The sequence below is a fragment of the Hyperolius riggenbachi genome, chromosome 8, assembly GCF_040937935.1.
Source record: "Hyperolius riggenbachi isolate aHypRig1 chromosome 8, aHypRig1.pri, whole genome shotgun sequence".
Taxonomy (NCBI): domain Eukaryota; kingdom Metazoa; phylum Chordata; class Amphibia; order Anura; family Hyperoliidae; genus Hyperolius; species Hyperolius riggenbachi.
Window position 1 is genome coordinate 88511380 of NC_090653.1, and position 18721 is coordinate 88530100.

At 46.4% G+C, this 18721-nt stretch overlaps 1 protein-coding gene across 2 annotated transcripts in view; it reads left to right on the forward strand.

Annotated features, from left to right (window-relative positions):
- Window positions 1–615: 615 nt before the first annotated feature.
- LOC137528245 (galectin-4-like) overlaps window positions 616–18721 on the forward strand; it is a 59111-nt gene continuing 41005 nt past the window's right edge. Inside the window, exon 1 of one of the 2 annotated variants that reach the window (XM_068249525.1) lies at window positions 616–703. In XM_068249525.1, coding sequence (XP_068105626.1) covers window positions 674–703 — 30 coding nt within the window. In that variant the 5' untranslated portion in view covers window positions 616–673. Of the gene's footprint in view, window positions 704–17281; window positions 17793–18721 lie in introns of those variants that run through there. The other variant, XM_068249526.1, reaches the window with a different exon arrangement.

Genomic DNA, 18721 nt, shown 5'->3' on the forward strand with positions numbered 1-18721 from the left:
AGAAAGCCCTAGGTAAGTACCAATTTCGTTTATTTTTAGAGGTCAGGGTCCCTTTAAAAGCGCTGGGGAAATCGCTATACAAAGTGCTTTTTCAAGCGCTTTGCGATTTCATTATACCTTCCATTATGCAAAAACGCTCAGAAAATGGTACAGGCAGTGCTTTGCTGAGAGTGAGCGGATCGGAAACAAACTGCTCAGATGTGAACACTCTTATCAATCATTCAATAATTGCACCGCGTTTTTAGGGCAATTATCAAAATACGCTGGTGCTTGAAAAAAAGGCAAAAACGCCCTAGATGTGAACGAGAGCCCTTGGATTGACGTCTTATCAGTTGCGCGAACAATAACAAGCACATTTTTGGGGTTGTTTCAAATTGTTTTACAGCAAAAGTTGTTTGATAATTGTGCTGCATTGAAGACCACTGTTGAGCATGTGTAGCAAGAGATTTGTCTGTTGCTCTGCTCAGAGCTCTGCTTGATTGTAACCTGGCTTTGCACTGCATGTCTAAAAACCTGCAATGTTATCAGCGTTTATTATGCTGATGTGTTTCCTGCCTGTATGTAGATACAGTATATAACCTCTGAGGGGCTGGCCTCTTCTGTCTTCCTTTCCAGGAAACCGAAACTATTTCTCTAGCAGCTCTGTACACAGCAGCAGCAGCAGGCAGACAGAATGGCAGCCTTTCCACCCATTTACAATCCGGTAAGTTGCGGACTCTCTTGCTCACTGATTGTTTTGTGTGTGAAATATGCCAGCTGCAGATGGTTGTTACTGTTACATGGTGAAGTGCTTCTGTTTTTAATGATCTAAATGAAGATGAAGCTACTCTGTTCTCTGAAGTCAGGAATGAAGCCTGGTGAGTGAATACCGCTAGGATCGCTTCCATGCCCGGAGGGTAATTTAGCTAATCGCTGACAAAAGATAGTTGTGCAGTGATGAGTCATTTATTAGTAAAGCAAAGGAGCCAGTGTGTAAGCCTGGGGATCACCCTGATTGCAAAAGTTGTACACAGGGGCGTAACTAGAGGGGAACAGCCCAGAGCTGTCAGGGGCTCCAAACATTAACCTTCCATTTCTCAGATACAGGGCACTTCACTTAAAGGACAGATGCGAGAAGGAACATGCGCATGTCCACAGACTTCCCGTTTTTTTAAACGGGATTAGGTCACTAGTTTATTTATAAACTGGTAGACCTAAGCCCGGCCGTTTAACCACTTCACCACTGAGGGGTTTTACCCCTTGAGCACCAGAGCAATTTTCACCTTTCAGCGCTCCTTCCATTAATTCGTCTATAACTTTATCATGACTTATTGCAATGAAATGAACTATATCTTGTTTTTTTCGCCACCAATTAGGCTTTCTTTAGGTGGGACATTATGCCAAGAATTATTTTATTCTAAATGTGTTTTAATGGGAAAATAGGAAAAAATGTGGGGACAAAAATTATTATTTTTTCAGTTTTCGGCCATTATAGTTTTTAAATAATGCATGCTACTGTAATTAAAATCCATGAAATGTATTTGCCCATTTGTCCCGGTTATTACACGTTTAAATTATGTCCCTATCACAATGTTTGGCGCCAATATTTTATTTGGAAATAAAGGTGCATTTTTTTCAGTTTTGTGTCCATTCCTAATTACAAGCCCATAGTTTATAAAGTAACAATGTTGTACCCTCTTGACATAAATATTTAAAGAGTTCAGTCCATAAAGTAACTATTTATGTATTTTTTATTGTAAATTTTTTCTTTTTATTACAAAAAATAAAATAAAAATTGGGGAGTGTGGGAGGTAATAAGTTAATTTATAATGTAAAAATGTATTTATATATGAAAAATGTTTTTGACTGTAGTTTTACTTTTTGGCCACAAGATGGCCACAGTAATTTTTTTGTTAATTGCGTCATGTAAGCGTAGGAAGGACGCTTACAGGAAGTTCAGTGAGGCTGGGAAACTGGTTTTTTTTCCCACAATGATCGCACAGCTTCTCATAGGAGCAGCCGATCATTGCTGGGGGGCTTAGATCAATGAACAGGAACAGTTTTTCCCGTTAATTGATCTCCAGACGAGCGGGCAGCGGCGTGCATGAGCGCGGGAGCGCACGAGCGAGCGGGAGCACGGACAGCGGCGGTAGCGGCGGGGGTGCATGTATCTACGCTCCTGGTGGGGAAAGGGTGATAACAGGAGCGTAGATACATAGTGGTAGTAAAGTGGTTAAAAACAGGCTCTAGGTCTGTGTTTCTGGGCACGTGCGGCCGCCACCCCCCACTGTGCGCGCCTGCCAAGCACGAACCAGACGCACAGCCGGCTGCCCGTTTGCACGCCACACATCCGGCCACCCACTCACCCGCCATACATCCGGCCGCCCGTTCACCCGCCGCACATCCGGCCGCACGCTCGACTCCCCATCCCCGTCCTCCTGTCTCTGTGAGGCTGGGTCCGTGCTGCGCACATGCGCAGTAGTGAAAAGTACGGACAACGCTACACAGAGACAGGAGGCACACGCAGGGACAGGGGTTTTATTATATAGGATAGGATTCTTAAAGGGAAGGGTTAGGGACGATAAAAATAAAAAAATAAAAATACACATCCACTTACCTGGGGCTTCCTCCAGCCCGTGGCAGACAGGAGGTGCCCTCGACGCCGCTCCGCAGGCTCCCGGTGGTCTCCGGTGGCGCGCCCGACCTGGCCAGGCCGGCGGCCAGGTCGGGGCTCTTCTGCGGTCCAATCTGCGTCTCACTGGTGCGCGCTGACGTCATCAGACGTCCTCCGGGCTGTACTGCGCAGGCTCAGTAGTTCTGAGCCTGCGCAGTACAGCCCGGAGGACGTCCGATGACGTCAGCGCGCACCAGTGAGACTCAGATTGGAGCACAGGAGAGGCCCGACCTGGCCGCCGGCCTGGCCAGGTCGGGCGCGCCACCGGAGACCACAGGGAGCCTGCGGAGCGGCGCAGAGGGCACGTCCTGTCTGCCACGGGCTGGAGGAAGCCCCAGGTAAGTGGAGGTGGATTCTAATTTTTTTTTTATCGTCTCTGAACCTTCCCTTTAAGACTGCACCAAAAGTCCTTCATTTACAGTAAAAGCAAAGAAGTAATACACACAGTTCTTTACTTACAAAGGCTTTAGTTACATTTCAGAGATACAAACAAAGTTTTCTTTATGTACAAGATATATAATATTGTTTTGTTATTACATATTTTTGTTGGTAAATGTTATGGTATTGTATAAACTGTTATAAAGTGGTTTAAAACACTTTAAAGAACGTCTGGAGCCTAGGAAAATCACCCTTTTTTTCAGCCAGTCCTGTTAAGCACTAATGGCTTAGCTGAAACGCCGCTATCCCACAGCAAACTGATGCAACTTGATGGAGCAGATTTTTCTTGTTTACGTGCACACTGCGTAAGTGAATACCTACAGAGTAGTCTTCTTCCAGCCCCTGTAGTCATCCTCGTCCCTTGCTGTCTTTCTGTTATTTCCCCTTCAGCGGTTGTGCCCCTCTGAAATCTGGCCAACTCAGCCAGTAGCAGGCTAATGCCTCGATCGCACTCTCATGCTCCATGTTCTCATCTTCGGTGAATGTGGAGTTACAATTTTTTACAGAATGCTCCCCCAGCCACAGGAGCATGTGGCCTGGGGCCAGGGGCCACGCTTGCAGCTTTCTGATGGAACAGTGACTGATGGGATAAGAGAGGAAAGATCTCGAGGGACCAGGATGACTACAGGGGCCGGGCCTGAAAGAAGGCCTGGGGACCTTGCTGTCATTTGAGGTTCCCTTTAACTATAATGCTTAGTGTTAGCTCGGTCATTTTCAGGACTGTATAAGTTAATGTTTACTTAAGAAAGGAGGTATTTGTAATTGCCAAAACTTATTCAGGTTAAATATTTACTTCATCAAGGAAACAGCAGTGCCAAAGTTCAGCTAAATGAATGATGCTTCCTTTAACCACTTGAGGACCTAGGGCTTTCTACCCCTTAAGGACCGGCCACTTTTTTTCCATTCAGACCACTGCAGCTTTCACGGTTTATTGCTCGCTCATACAACCTACCACCTAAATGAATTTTGGCTCCTTTTCTTGTCACTAATAAAGCTTTCTTTTGATGCTATTTGATTGCTCCTGCGATTTTTACTTTTTATTATATTCATCAAAAAAGACATGAATTTTGGCAAAAAAATGTTTTTTTTAACTTTCTGTGCTGACATTTTTCAAATAAAGTAAAATTTCTGTATACATGCAGCGCGAAAAATGTGGACAAACATGTTTTTGATAAAAAAAAACCCATTCAGTGTATATTTATTGGTTTGGGTAAAAGTTATAGCGTTTACAAACTATGGTGCCAAAAGTGAATTTTCCCATTTTCAAGCATCTCTGACTTTTCTGACCCCCTGTCATGTTTCATGAGGGGCTAGAATTCCAGGATAGTATAAATACCCCCCAAATGACCCCATTTTGGAAAGAAGACATCCCAAAGTATTCACTGAGAGGCATAGTGAGTTCATAGAAGATATTATTTTTTGTCACAAGTAAGCGGAAAATGACACTTTGTGAGGGAAAAAAAAAAAAAAAAAGTTTCCATTTCTTCTAACTTGCGACAAAAAAAAATGAAATCTGCCACGGACTCACCATGCCCCTCTCTGAATACCTTGAAGGGTCTACTTTCCAAAATGGGATCATTTGTGGGGTGTGTTTACTGTCCTGACATTTTGGGGGGTGCTAAATTGTAAGCACCCCTGTAAAGCCTAAAGGTGCTCATTGGACTTTGGACCCCTTAGCGCAGTTAGGCTGCAAAAAAGTGCCACACATGTGGTATTGCCGTACTCAGGAGAAGTAGTATAATGTGTTTTGAGGTGTATTTTTACACATACCCATGCTGGGTGGGAGAAATATCTCTGTAAATGACAATTTGTTAATTTTTTTTACACACAATTGTCCATTTACAGAGATATTTCTCCCACTCAGCATGGGTATGTGTAAAAATACACCACAAAACACATTATACTACTTCTCCTGAGTACGGCGATACCACATGTGTGGCACTTTTTTGCACCCTAACTGCGCTAAAGGGCCCAAAGTCCAATGAGTACCTTTAGGATTTCACAGGTCATTTTGAGAAATTTCGTTTCAAGACTACTCCTCACGGTTTAGGGCCCCTAAAATGCCAGGGCAGTATAGGAACCCCACAAATGACCCCATTTTAGAAAGAAGACACCCCAAGGTATTCCGTTAGTAGTATGGCGAGTTCATAGAAGATTTTATTTTTTGTCACAAGTTAGCGGAAAATGACACTTTGTGAAAAAACACAATTAAAATCAATTTCCGCTAACTTTTGACAAAAAATAAAATCTTCTATGAACTCACCATACTCCTAACGGAATACCTTGGGGTGTCTTCTTTCTAAAATGGGGTCATTTGTGGGGTTCCTATACTGCCCTGGCATTTTAGGGGCCCTAAACCGTGAGGAGTAGTCTTGAAACGAAATTTCTCAAAATGACCTGTGAAATCCTAAAGGTACTCATTGGACTTTGGGCCCTTTAGCGCACTTAGGGTGCAAAAAAGTGCCACACATGTGGTATCGCCATACTCGGGAGAAGAAGTACAATGTGTTTTGGGGTGTATTTTTACACATACCCATGCTGGGTGGGAGAAATTTCTATGTAAATGGACAATTGTGTGTAAAAAAATCAAACAATTGTCATTTACAGAGATATTTCTCCCACTTAGCATGGGTATGTGTAAAAATACACCCCAAAACGCATTATACTACTTCTCCTGAGTACGGCGGTACCACATGTGTGGCACTTTTTTACACCCTAAGTACGCTAAGGGGCCCAAAGTCCAATGAGTACCTTTAGGATTTCACAGGTCATTTTTGTTTCAAGACTACTCCTCACGGTTTAGGGCCCCTAAAATGCCAGGGCAGTATAGGAACCCCACTAATGACCCCATTTTAGAAAGAAGACACCCCAAGGTATTCCGTTAGGAGTATGGTGAGTTCATAGAAGTTTTTATTTTTTTGTCACAAGTTAGCGGAAATTGATTTTAATAGTTTTTTTTCACAAAGTGTCATTTTCCGCTAACTTGTGACAAAAAATAAAATCTTCTATGAACTCACCATACTCCGTACGGAATACCTTTGGGTGTCTTCTTTCTAGAATGGGGTCATTTGTGGGGTTCCTATACTGCCCTGGCATTTTAGGGGCCCTAAACCGTGAGGAGTAGTCTTGAAACCAAATGTCGCAAAATGACCTGTGAAATCCTAAAGGTACTCATTGGACTTTGGGCCCCTTAGCGTACTTAGGGTGTAAAAAAGTGCCACACATGTGGTACCGCTGTACTCAGGAGAAGTAGTATAATGCGTTTTGGGGTGTATTTTTACACATACCCATGCTAAGTGGGAGAAATATCTCTGTAAATGACAATTGTTTGATTTTTTTACACACAATTGTCCATTTACATAGAAATTTCTCCCACCCAGCATGGGTATGTGTAAAAATACACCCCAAAACACATTATACTACTTTTCCTGAGTACGGCGGTACCACATGTGTGACACTTTTTTGCAGCCTAGGTGCGCTAAGGGGCCCAACGTCCTATTCACAGGTCATTTTGAAGCATTTGTTTTCTAGACTACTCCTCGCGGTTTAGGGCCCCTAAAATGCCAGGGCAGTATAGGAACCCCACAAGTGACCCCATTTTAGAAAGAAGACACCCCAAGGTATTCCGTTAGGTGTATGGCGAGTTCATAGAAGATTTTATTTTTTGTCACAAGTTAGTGAAAAATGACACTTTGTGAAAAAAAACCAATAAAAATTAATTTCCGCTAACTTTTGACAAAAAATTAAATCTTCTATGAACTCGTCATACACCTAACATAATACCTTGGGGTGTCTTTTTTTTCTAAAATGGGGTCACTTGTGGGGTTCCTATACCGCCCTGGCATTTTACAGGCCCAAAACCGTGAGTAGTCTGGAAACCAAATGTCTCAAAATGACTGTTCAGGGGTATAAGCATCTGCAAATTTTGATGACAGGTGGTCTATGAGGGGGCGAATTTTGTGGAACCGGTCATAAGCAGGGTGGCCTTTTAGATGACAGGTTGTATTGGGCCTGATCTGATGGATAGGAGTGCTAGGGGGGTGACAGGAGGTGATTGATGGGTGTCTCAGGGGGTGGTTAGAGGGGAAAATAGATGCAATCCATGCACTGGGGAGGTGATCGGAAGGGGGTCTGAGGGTTTGGCCGAGTGATCAGGAGCCCACACGGGGCAAATTGGGGCCTGATCTGATGGGTAGGTGTGCTAGGGGGTGACAGGAGGTGATTGATGGGTGTCTCAAGGTGTGATTAGAGGGGGGAATGGATGCAAGCAATGCACTGGCGAGGTGATCAGGGCTGGGGTCTGAGGGCATTCTGAGGGTGTGGGCGGGTGATTGAGTGCCCTAGGGGCAGATAGGGGTCTAATCTGATAGGTAGCAGTGACAGGGGGTGATTGATGGGTAATTAGTGGGTGTTTAGGGTAGAGAATAGATGGAAACACTGCGCTTGGGTGGTGATCTGATGTCGGATCTGCGGGCGATCTATTGGTGTGGGTGGGTGATCAGTTTGCCCGCAAGGGGCAGGTTAGGGGCTGATTGATGGGTGGCAGTGACAGCGGGTGATTGATGGGTGGCAGTGACAGGGGGTGATTGATGGGTGGCAGTGACAGGGGGTGATTGATGGGTGATTGATAGGTGATTGACAGGTAATCAGTGGGTTATTACAGGGGAGAACAGATGTAAATATTGCACTGGCGAATTGATAAGGGGGGGGGTCTGAGGGCAATCTGAGCGTGTAGGCGGTCGATTGGGTGCCCGCAAGGGGCAGATTAGGGTCTGATCTGATAGGTAACAGTGACAGGTGGTGATAGGGAGTGATTGATGGGTGATTGATGGGTAATTAGTGGGTGTTTATAGGAGAGAATAGATGGAAACACTGCGCTTGGGTGGTGATCTGATGTCGGATCTGCGGGCGATCTATTGGTGTGGGTGGGTGATCAGATTGCCCGCAAGGGGCAGGTTAGGGGCTGATTGTTGGGTGGCAGTGACAGGGGGTGATTGATGGGTGATAGGTGATTGGCAGGTGATTGACAGGTGATCAGTGGGTTATTACAGGGAAGGACAGATGTAATTAATGCACTGGCGAATTGATAAGGGGGGGGGGGGGGGGTCTGAGGGCAATCTGAGCGTGTGGGCGGGTGATTGGGTGCCCGCAAGGGGCAGATTAGGGTCTGATCTGATAGGTAACAGTGACAGGTGGTGATAGGGGGTGATTGATGGGTAATTAGTGGGTGTTTAGAGAAGATAACAGATGTAAACGATACATTTGGGAGGTAATCTGACGGCGGGTTTGCGGGCGATCTAATGGTGTGGGTGGGTGATCAGATTGCCCGCAAGGGGCAGGTTAGGGGCTGATTGATGCGTGGCAGTGACAGGGGGTGATTGATGGGTGATAGGTGATTGGCAGGTGATTGACAGGTGATCAGTGGGTTATTACAGGGAAGAACAGATGTAATTAATGCACTGGTGAATTGATAAGGGGGGGGTCAGAGGGCAATCTGAGCGTGTGGGCGGGTGATTGGGTGCCCGCAAGGGGCAGATTAGGGTCTGATCTGATAGGTAACAGTGACAGGTGGTGATAGGGGGTGATTGATGGGTAATTAGTGGGTGTTTAGAGAAGATAACAGATGTAAACGATACATTTGGGAGGTAATCTGACGGCGGGTTTGCGGGCGATCTAATGGTGTGGGTGGGTGATCAGATTGCCCGCAAGGGGCAGGTTAGGGGCTGATTGATGGGTGGCAGTGACAGGGGGTGATTGATGGGTGATAGGTGATTGGCAGGTGATTGACAGGTGATCAGTGGGTTATTACAGGGAAGAACAGATGTAATTAATGCACTGGTGAATTGATAAGGGGGGGTCAGAGGGCAATCTGAGCGTGTGGGCGGGTGATTGGGTGCCCGCAAGGGGCAGATTAGGGTCTGATCTGATAGGTAAAAGTGACAAGTGGTGATAGGGGGTGATTGATGGGTGATTGATGGGTAATTAGTGGGTGTTTAGAGGAGAGAATAGATGTAAACAATGGATTTGGGAGGTGATCTGATGTCGGATCTGTGGGCGATCTATTGGTGTGGGGGGGTGATCAGATTGCCCGCAAGGGGCAGGTTAGGGGCTGATTGATGGGTGGCAGTGACAGGGGGTGATTGACGGGTGATTGATGGGTGATTGACAGGTGATCAGGGGGATAGATGCATACAGTAAACAGGGGGTGGTGGTCTGGGGGGGGGGGGGTCTGGGGAGAATCTGAGGGGTGGGGGGTGATCAGGAGGGGGCAGGGAGCAGGGGGGGGGATAAAAAAAAAATAGCGTTGACAGATAGTGACAGGGAGTGATTGATGGGTGATTAGGGGGGTGATTGGGTGCAAACAGGGGTCTGGGGGGTGGGCAGGGGGGGGGTCTGATGGGTGCTGTGGGCGATCTGGGGCGGGGGGGGGAGAAAATCAGTGTGCTTGGTGCAGACTAGGGTGGCTGCAGCCTGCCCTGGTGGTCCCTCGGACACTGGGACCACCAGGGCAGGAGGCAGCCTGTATAATACACTTTGTAAACATTACAAAGTGTATTATACACTTTGTATGCGGCGATCGCGGGGTTAACATCCCGCCGGCGCTTCCGTATAGCCGGCGGGATGTTGCGGCGAGCGAGCGGTGACAGGCGCCGGCGGAGGATCGCGTCACGGATGACGCGATCGCTCCGCCCATGCCCTTAAATGGACCGCCGCCTCTGTGGGTGAGGCCGTCCTGCAGGGCTCCACTTCCCCGCCGCCCCTGTGTAGTGGGCGGTCGGGAAGTGGTTAAGCTACCCAGCAGCCTTGTTGTAAATAGTATGTTTGCCTGACATAGTGATTAATGCTTGTACAGGATAGTGAAGCTTGTTTTGCCCAGTGGTGAAGTGAATATACATATTTATCAAGCCCTAATATGAAAAATATATGTTGGTGTTAGATGCTTAACTGTTCAGAGCGCTGAAGGATTCATGTCACTGTACTGGTGATGACTACCACTAATTATTCTAGCCATAGTGGTAAAGTAACCAGTGTCGGACTGAGAGCTCGAAAAGCTGAGGAAATCCACTTGTTGGCGAAGCAGCAGTAACCATGTGATATCACTCCCAATAGAAGCCTGTACTAAGTCTTCACTGTGAGCAACAACACATGATTACTGCTGCTTGGCCAGCAAGTGGATTTCCTCAGCTTTACCACCTCTCAGTCTAACACTGGTGGTAACCATGCATCCATCTGAAAATGGCGCCTGTGAATAATGGCGCACAGTGTTGCCGCTAATCCATTTGCCGCTTATCGCTATTTTACGTTAAAGCCTTATTGTTATTTAGCGTTAAAGCCTTATCGTTATTTAGCGTTAACACACAGAACCCTCTCTGTACCTATCCCTAACCCCTAAACCCCCCCAGTGGTGCCTAACCCTAAGACCCCCCCTGGTGGTTCCAAACCCTAAGACCCCCTGGTGGTATATATTGTACTGTAACTATACCTAACCCTACTCTCACACAGAACCCTTCCTGTACCTAACCCTAACCACCCCCTCGGTGGTGCCTAACCCTAAGACCCCCCTGGTGGTGCCTAACCCTAAGACCCCCCAGTGGTGCCTAACCCTAACCTTGACAGTGTCTGCAGTTTGGCTTATGTAGGGGGCTATTTATAAATAACGTTAGTGTGTGCCACTATTGATAAATAACGTTAGTGTGTGCCACTATTGATAAATAACGTTAGTGTGTGCCACTATTGATAAATAACGTTAGTGTGTGCCACTATTGATAAATAACGTTAGTGTGTGCCACTATTGATAAATAACGTTAGTGTGTGCCACTATTGATAAATAACGTTAGTGGGTGCCGTTTTTCTTCTTTTTTCCCTGTGCGCCATTATTATGCAGTACTAACGATAAATAGCGATAAGCGTATCTTTTTAATGCGGCGCCATTTTTATGTATAGGCGCTGTGCGCCATTATTCACTGATCCCGGTAAGCATAGCTCCCAACTTTTCCTTTTTGGAGGGACAGTCCTTGTTTGTCCCTCTTTCAGGACTCATGTGCAGATCTATGTAAATATGTCTTTTTCTAATAAAAATGTGTTCAATTGACTTTAAACTTTATTCCCATCCTTTAAATTGATATATTTCTTATTTTCAAATGATAATATAAAGAATAATGAGCCAGGATATAAAACACCAGTGTGGTTTTAATGACAGAATATCATTTTATGCAGCTGGCCACTTCAGCATAATAATCCAAACTGATTTACTGCATTCCCACGGCAGAACGAGGTCTTAATCTCCCCGAAATCCCCGGGGGAAAAAATTCTTCTATCCTTCCGGGTAGAGGCAGAGCTTTGTGCAGTAGCTCTGCCTCTACTTCAGTCAATCTCCGCCGATCTCTGCCTCTCCCTACCCCTTTCAGTCTTCTTTCCCTCAAAGGGGCGGGGAGAGGCAGAGATTGACTGGACTGGAGGCGAAGCTACAGCACAAAGCCCTGCCTCCCCCTGGCAGCAAAATCCTTGACCTACTGGAAAGTCATGGATTTTCTCCCTGGAATTTCATGGGGACCTCGTTCTGCCGCGGTAATGCGGCGAATCAGTTTGGATTATAATTCTGAAGCGGACTGCTGCATAAAAACAGGTATTTTAAAATGCTTCAGACTCTCTTTACTAAAAATGCTGCTCCTCCCAGATGTAGATCAGTCCCTTCTCACTCAATTTCACAGCTTTATGTCACAGTTAACAGGACTGGTGTAATGATGTGGTGTTAGGTGCACACACTTCAGAGTTTTCTGATTATTAGTGATCCGCAGTATCACTAGTAATACAGATATATTTGATTATATGGTGATCTGCGGCATCACCAATAATACAAATATTTATGCGTATTCTGGAAAACACAAGGTACAGATATAATAACTTGTGGAAAACCCACCACACTGACGTTAACTCAGAGGGATGGTAACCTCTGGAAGGAAGGGCAGTGTGTGCGATTCTGCGACTAGGAAAAGAAAGCAGAATAGCGTTCCTCAGCAGTAATGGTATGCTGAGGAGTTACTGAGTTCCCCGCAAGAAGAACTCAGCAAAGTAAACCCTTTAGTGGAGAACCACTAAAGGGAGCGATGTCAACGGAAAATGGTTCGGTATCAGAACTAGCAAGGAAGTACCGAATCGACAGACAGAAATCAAGATCAGAGGTCAAGCCAAGGTCAGCAACGGGAAATCAGATGAGCAGAGGTACAGAATCGAGAAACACAAGGGAAGTCAGAAGCCAAGCCAATAGTCGGTAACGGTACGGGCTGGCGAAGTACAAAATCAGGAGACAAGAGAATAAAGAGGTAACAGGCAAAAGGTCATACACAATATACAATGCAATTAGTACTTTAGGCTATCAACAGAATCTGGCTAAGTGTGGATCCCCAGCTCCAGCTGGTTCTAGCACACTTTGGGATCTGACTAGGGTCTGAGCGCTAACACACAAGTATTCGCTGACTGCAGACAACCTGCAACTGACAGAATGCCTGCTTTTATACTGTGCTGGACTCAAACAGCCCGCCCAGCCATTCAACCAATCACAACGTGGCTCAAGGACCTTGCAGCACAGCTCAAGGACCTTGCTGAGGTCAGCTGACCAGCTGGTCAGCTGACTCTCTTTCTAAGAGTATAAAAGGCTCTACTGCACACGCGCGCGGTCCCTACGGGGTCCAGACTGTCATGAGAGGTGTCTCGGCGAGCAGCATGCCATGAGGCCTGTGAAGGTGTTCCAGGAGTGCAGCCTCGACGTGGAGTACGCAGAGAGGTCTGCGACTGAACGGTGGATCGTGCTACCGCTGCGGACGTGGACGTTTCTCCGCGTTCCGCATGCGACCATGCGGGCGGTTGCGCTGCTGATGCGGACGCGAACAAACGTCCGCGTTCAGCCTGCTGCTGCCTCATTACAGTACCCCCCCTTTCAGGCATGACCTCCGGGCGTGCCTCACCCGGTTTCCCAGGATACAACTCATGAAATCTCCTCCTTTTCTCCTCAGCATGAAGATCTCGAAGGGGAACCCATGACCTCTCCTCTGGCCCGTACCCCTTCCAGTGCACCAGATACTGGAGCTTGTTGCGTGAAAAACGGGAATCTAAAATGTCCTGGACTTCATATTCCAATTCCCCATCCACTACCACAGGAGCAGGGGGAGTAGAATCTACCCTTACCGCAGGCTTCAATAAAGAAACATGATAAGTCCTGCCACATCTCATATTAGTTGGTAATTTTACCCTGTAGGTGACCTCATTGATCCTACTCTCTATAGGAAAAGGCCCGATAAAGCGAGGACCTAATTTTGCTGATGGTTGCCTGAGAGGAATGTGTCTAGTAGAGACCCAAACATAATCTCCTGGAATAAAGTTCCACTCAGTGGAACGTTTTCTATCAGCAAATTTCTTTTGAACAGAAAAAGCTTTGTCCAAATTATCTCTGACCTTTCCCCAGATCTCTCTGAAAGTCCCCTGCCATTCCTGGAGAGCTGGAAGAGGTGACTCCTTGACTGGAAGTGACGTAAACTTGGGACACTTCCCATTGACAATCTGAAAGGGAGAATAACCAGAGGATGCGTTTTTCAGGTTATTGTGGGCAAATTCAGCAAATGGAAGGAATCTTGTTGTGCATCTAACATCTAAGAAATTGCTCCATGGACTGATTGATCCTCTCCGTCTGCCCATTAGTCTGGGGATGGTAACCTGAAGAAAATGATAAAGAAATCCCCAGATCCTTACAAAAGGCCCTCCAGAATTTTGACACAAATTGTACCCCCCTATCAGATACAATATCCACCGGAATTCCATGTAACTTAAAGATGTTATTAATAAACAAATCTGCCAATTTTTGGGCAGATGGAAACCCAGGCAGAGCAACGAAATGTGCCATTTTACTAAATCTGTCCGTAACAACCCAGATGACAGTGTTACCTTCAGATTCAGGCAGCTCACCCACAAAATCCATGGAAATGTGGGACCATGGAACCTGTGGAGAAGGCAGGGGCTGAAGAGAGCCTGCTGGAGCTTTCCTGGAGGACTTACTCCTGGCACAGACAGAGCAGGACTTAACAAATTCCTCACAATCAGACATGTAAGAAGGCCACCAGACTGCCCTATTCAAGAGTTCCTGGGTTCTGGCAATACCTGGATGTCCCACATTCTTATGTTCATGAAACATCTGGAGCACCCGTTCCCGAAAACGAATAGGGACATACAGAAGTCCCTCAGGTTTTCCATTGGGAACATTGGACTGGCATGCAATAAGCGATTTTGACAAGTCTTCGGAGATCTCCGTGGCTGCCAGAAAATACCTTTCAGGTAGAATATTGACAGAGGTGGCTGGTAGGGCAGAATTAGATTCAAAACACCTGGATAAGGCGTCAGCCTTAACATTCTTATCCCCAGGCTTATAGGTTATGATAAAATCAAACCGGGAAAAAAAAAGTGCCCATCTCGCCTGCCTGGGTGTTAATCTTTTGGCCTGCTCAATGTATTCGAGGTTCTTATGGTCAGTATAAACAGTAAAGGGAAATTCTGCACCCTCCAACCAATGACGCCACTCCTCTAGAGCTAACTTAACAGCCAACAATTCCCGGTTCCCCACATCATAATTCCTCTCTGCCGGTGCAAACTTTCTTGAAAAAAATGCACAAGGATGAACCTTATTATCGGGTCCAAAAGCTTGCGAGAGGACTGCCCCAACCCCAACCTCCGATGCATCTACCTCTACTATGAAGGGGCGGGTGACGTCAACATGACGCAATATGGGGGCGGAACAAAAAGATCTTTTTAATGATTGAAAGGCCTCAATGGCTTCTGATGACCAGTTAGTCGCATCAGCGCCTTTCTTGGTCAACTGGGTCATGGGGGCGACAACTGAAGAGTACCCCTTAATAAACCGCCTAAAATAGTTAGCAAAGCCTAAAAATCTCTGCAAGGCTTTGAGGCCTGAAGGTTGCGGCCAATCCAAAACTGCTGAGACTTTGCTTGGATCCATTGCCAGTCCAGAGGTGGAAATGATATACCCTAAAAATGCCACCTCTTTCACCTCAAAGAGGCATTTCTCCAGTTTAGCATATAACTGGTTCTCCCTGAGCTTCTGTACCACAAATTTTACATGCTGCCTGTGTTCCTGTAAATTTTTTGAAAAAATTAGAATATCATCCAGATAGACCACTGTGAACCTGCCAGACACATCTCTGAAAATATCATTTACAAACTCCTGAAAGACAGCTGGGGCATTGCACAATCCAAAGGGCATAACTAAATACTCATAGTGACCGTCAGGAGTGTTAAATGCGGTCTTCCACTCGTCGCCCTCTCTAATCCGAATAAGATTGTATGCCCCCCTCAAGTCTAATTTTGAAAAAACACAGGCCTCAGTAATCTGAGTAAACAGGTCATCAATGAGTGGAAGAGGGTATCGATTTTTTATGGTGATTTTGTTTAGCTGCCTGTAGTCTATGCAGGGGCGAAGACCACCATCCTTCTTTTTAACAAAAAAGAAACCTGCACCCGCAGGAGACTTGGAGGCGCGGATAAATCCCTTCTCCAAGTTCTCCTTGATGTAATCTTTCATTGCAACCTTTTCAGGGCTGGAGAGGTTGTACAAACGACCCCTAGGAGGCAGTGTACCCGGTCTCAATTCAATGGGGCAGTCATAGGGTCTATGTGGAGGCAACCTGTCAGCAGATCGAGGACAAAATACATCGGAAAAATCAGTGTACTGAGATGGGACCCCCTGAACCTGGACCTCTGAAGCACACACAGAAATAGATTTCAGACAATTCTCCTGACAATAGGGGGACCAGGCAGATAATTGGCCCTCTTTCCAGTCTATTTGAGGAGAATGCTTCTTCAACCATGGTAGCCCCAGTATGACGGATGAGGTGGCCATCTTTAGAACATAGAACTGGATGACCTCAGTGTGCAATACTCCAACCTGAAGTGTGAGCGGCGGAGTTTGACAGAGAGGTGTCTTGTTCTGTAAAGGAGAGTCATCGATTGCTGTAACATAGATGTGTCTTTGTATGGGAAGAATGGGAATGTTAAATTTTAAAGCAAGGTCTCTGTCAATGAAGTTGGCAGCTGACCCAGAGTCAACAAATGCAGAGGTTAGGAAGTCACTGTTCTCCCAATGAAGAGAACAGGGCAGCAAGATTTTATTCTGACATGGAGGTAGAACTGGCTCGCTTAGGGTGGTACCTCCAACCATCCCTAAGCGGACAAGTTTTTCGCCTTCTTACTGCAGTTCTGCACTCGATGACCCCTTTCCCCACAATATAGACACAGACCCTCCTTCCTTCTCCTAGCTTTCTCAGCGACTGAGAGTCGTCCGTGCCCCAACTGCATTGGCTCCTCCTCTGGAACCTCAGGGGAACCAACAGTAGAGGGCGCTCTAACTAGCACAGATGACCTGCCCTTTTTATGACAACGAATGCGTCTATCGATTTTAACCGATAAGGCAATAGCTGCATCTACGTCTTTGGGCTCAGGGTGGCTTATCATGACATCAATAATAGACTCAGAGAGACCGGTCATGTATGTGTCTAGAAGAGTGAACTGATCCCACCTCGCTGAGACCGCCCACCTTCTAAACTCGGCAGCGTACTCCTCAACCATACGATTGCCTTGCTTTAGGCTTCGGAGTTTACGCTCGGCAGTGCCGGCTAAATCAGGATCCTCATATATGATGGCCATGTTCTTGAAAAACTCGGACACTGAAGATAAGGCAGTGTGACCCTCAGGTAAGCTGAAAGCCCATGTCTGAGAATCCCCTTGTAACAAAGTTTTAATAAAAGTTACTCTCTGTACCTCAGAACCAGATGACATGGGCCTCATCTGAAAATAGGCTAAACAACGATTTTTGAAATTACTGAAGTCGGACCGAGAACCAGAAAATCTTTCAGGAAGAGCCATCTTAGGCTCGCTACTGGCTGGGGAGGGTAGAATATTAAGTGGTGCCGGTAGTTTCTGAAAGGCCTCAGTCAGCTGGTTGATCTGGACCTGCTGAGCAGCAACGGTGTTTCTAAGCTCATCGACTGCTGCAGTTAAAGTCTGCAACTGCTCGGCAACTCCCTCCATGTTACTTTTACTGGTCTGCAGTACTGTAATGATGTGGTGTTAGGTGCACACACTTCAGAGTTTTCTGATTATTAGTGATCCGCAGTATCACTAGTAATACAGATATATTTGATTATATGGTGATCTGCGGCATCACCAATAATACAAATATTTATGCGTACTCTGGAAAACACAAGGTACAGATATAATAACTTGTGGAAAACCCACCACACTGACGTTAACTCAGAGGGATGGTAACCTCTGGAAGGAGGGGCAGTGTGTGCGATTCTGCGACTAGGAAAAGAAAGCAGAATAGCGTTCCTCAGCAGTAATGGTATGCTGAGGAGTTACTGAGTTCCCCGCAAGAAGAACTCAGCAAAGTAAACCCTTTAGTGGAGAACCACTAAAGGGGGCGATGTCAACGGAAAATGGTTCGGTATCAGAACTAGCAAGGAAGTACCGAATCGACAGACAGAAATCAAGATCAGAGGTCAAGCCAAGGTCAGCAACGGGAAATCAGATGAGCAGAGGTACAGAATCGAGAAACACAAGGGAAGTCAGAAGCCAAGCCAATAGTCGGTAACGGTACGGGCTGGCGAAGTACAAAATCAGGAGACAAGAGAATAAAGAGGTAACAGGCAAAAGGTCATACACAATATACAATGCAATTAGTACTTTAGGCTATCAACAGAATCTGGCTAAGTGTGGATCCCCAGCTCCAGCTGGTTCTAGCACACTTTGGGATCTGACTAGGGTCTGAGTGCTAACACACAAGTATTCGCTGACTGCAGACAACCTGCAACTGACAGAATGCCTGCTTTTATACTGTGCTGGACTCAAACAGCCCGCCCAGCCATTCAACCAATCACAACGTGGCTCAAGGACCTTGCAGCACAGCTCAAGGACCTTGCTGAGGTCAGCTGACCAGCTGGTCAGCTAACTCTCTTTCTAAGAGTATAAAAGGCTCTACTGCACACGCGCGCGGCCCCTATGGGGTCCAGACTGTCATGAGAGGTGTCTCGGCGAGCAGCATGCCATGAGGCCTGTGAAGGTGTTCCAGGAGTGCAGCCTCGATGTGGAGTACGCAGAGAGGTCTGCGACTGAACGGTGGATCGTGCTACCGCTGCGGACGTGGACGTTTCTCCGCGTTCCGCATGCGACCATGCGGGCAGTTGCGCTGCTGATGCGGACGTGAACAAACGTCCACGTTCAGCCTGCTGCTGCCTCATTACAACTGGTGTCTAGAGTGTAGCAAAGTGGGGGAGGCTGGGAAAATTACTCAGGAAGAGTAGAAATACTGGGGAAGGTGACAATACTATAGAACTGGAGAGGGAGTAATACTTCTGTACTGGTAGGTGGGGTAGTGCAGTACTGTAGTACTGGGAAATGGTAAGTAATGTGGGCAGAAATTAATTATGGTGAAATGGGGCCCTAAGAGAGTATCAACTTTGGGCCCACCCTTGATGGCCGCTTGACTTTGTTTTTTTAAAAACTTGGTGCGGACTAGCGTCAACCAGGCCCCTAGTCTCTCTAAAGGTCCTAGGCACCTGCCTGAGTTAC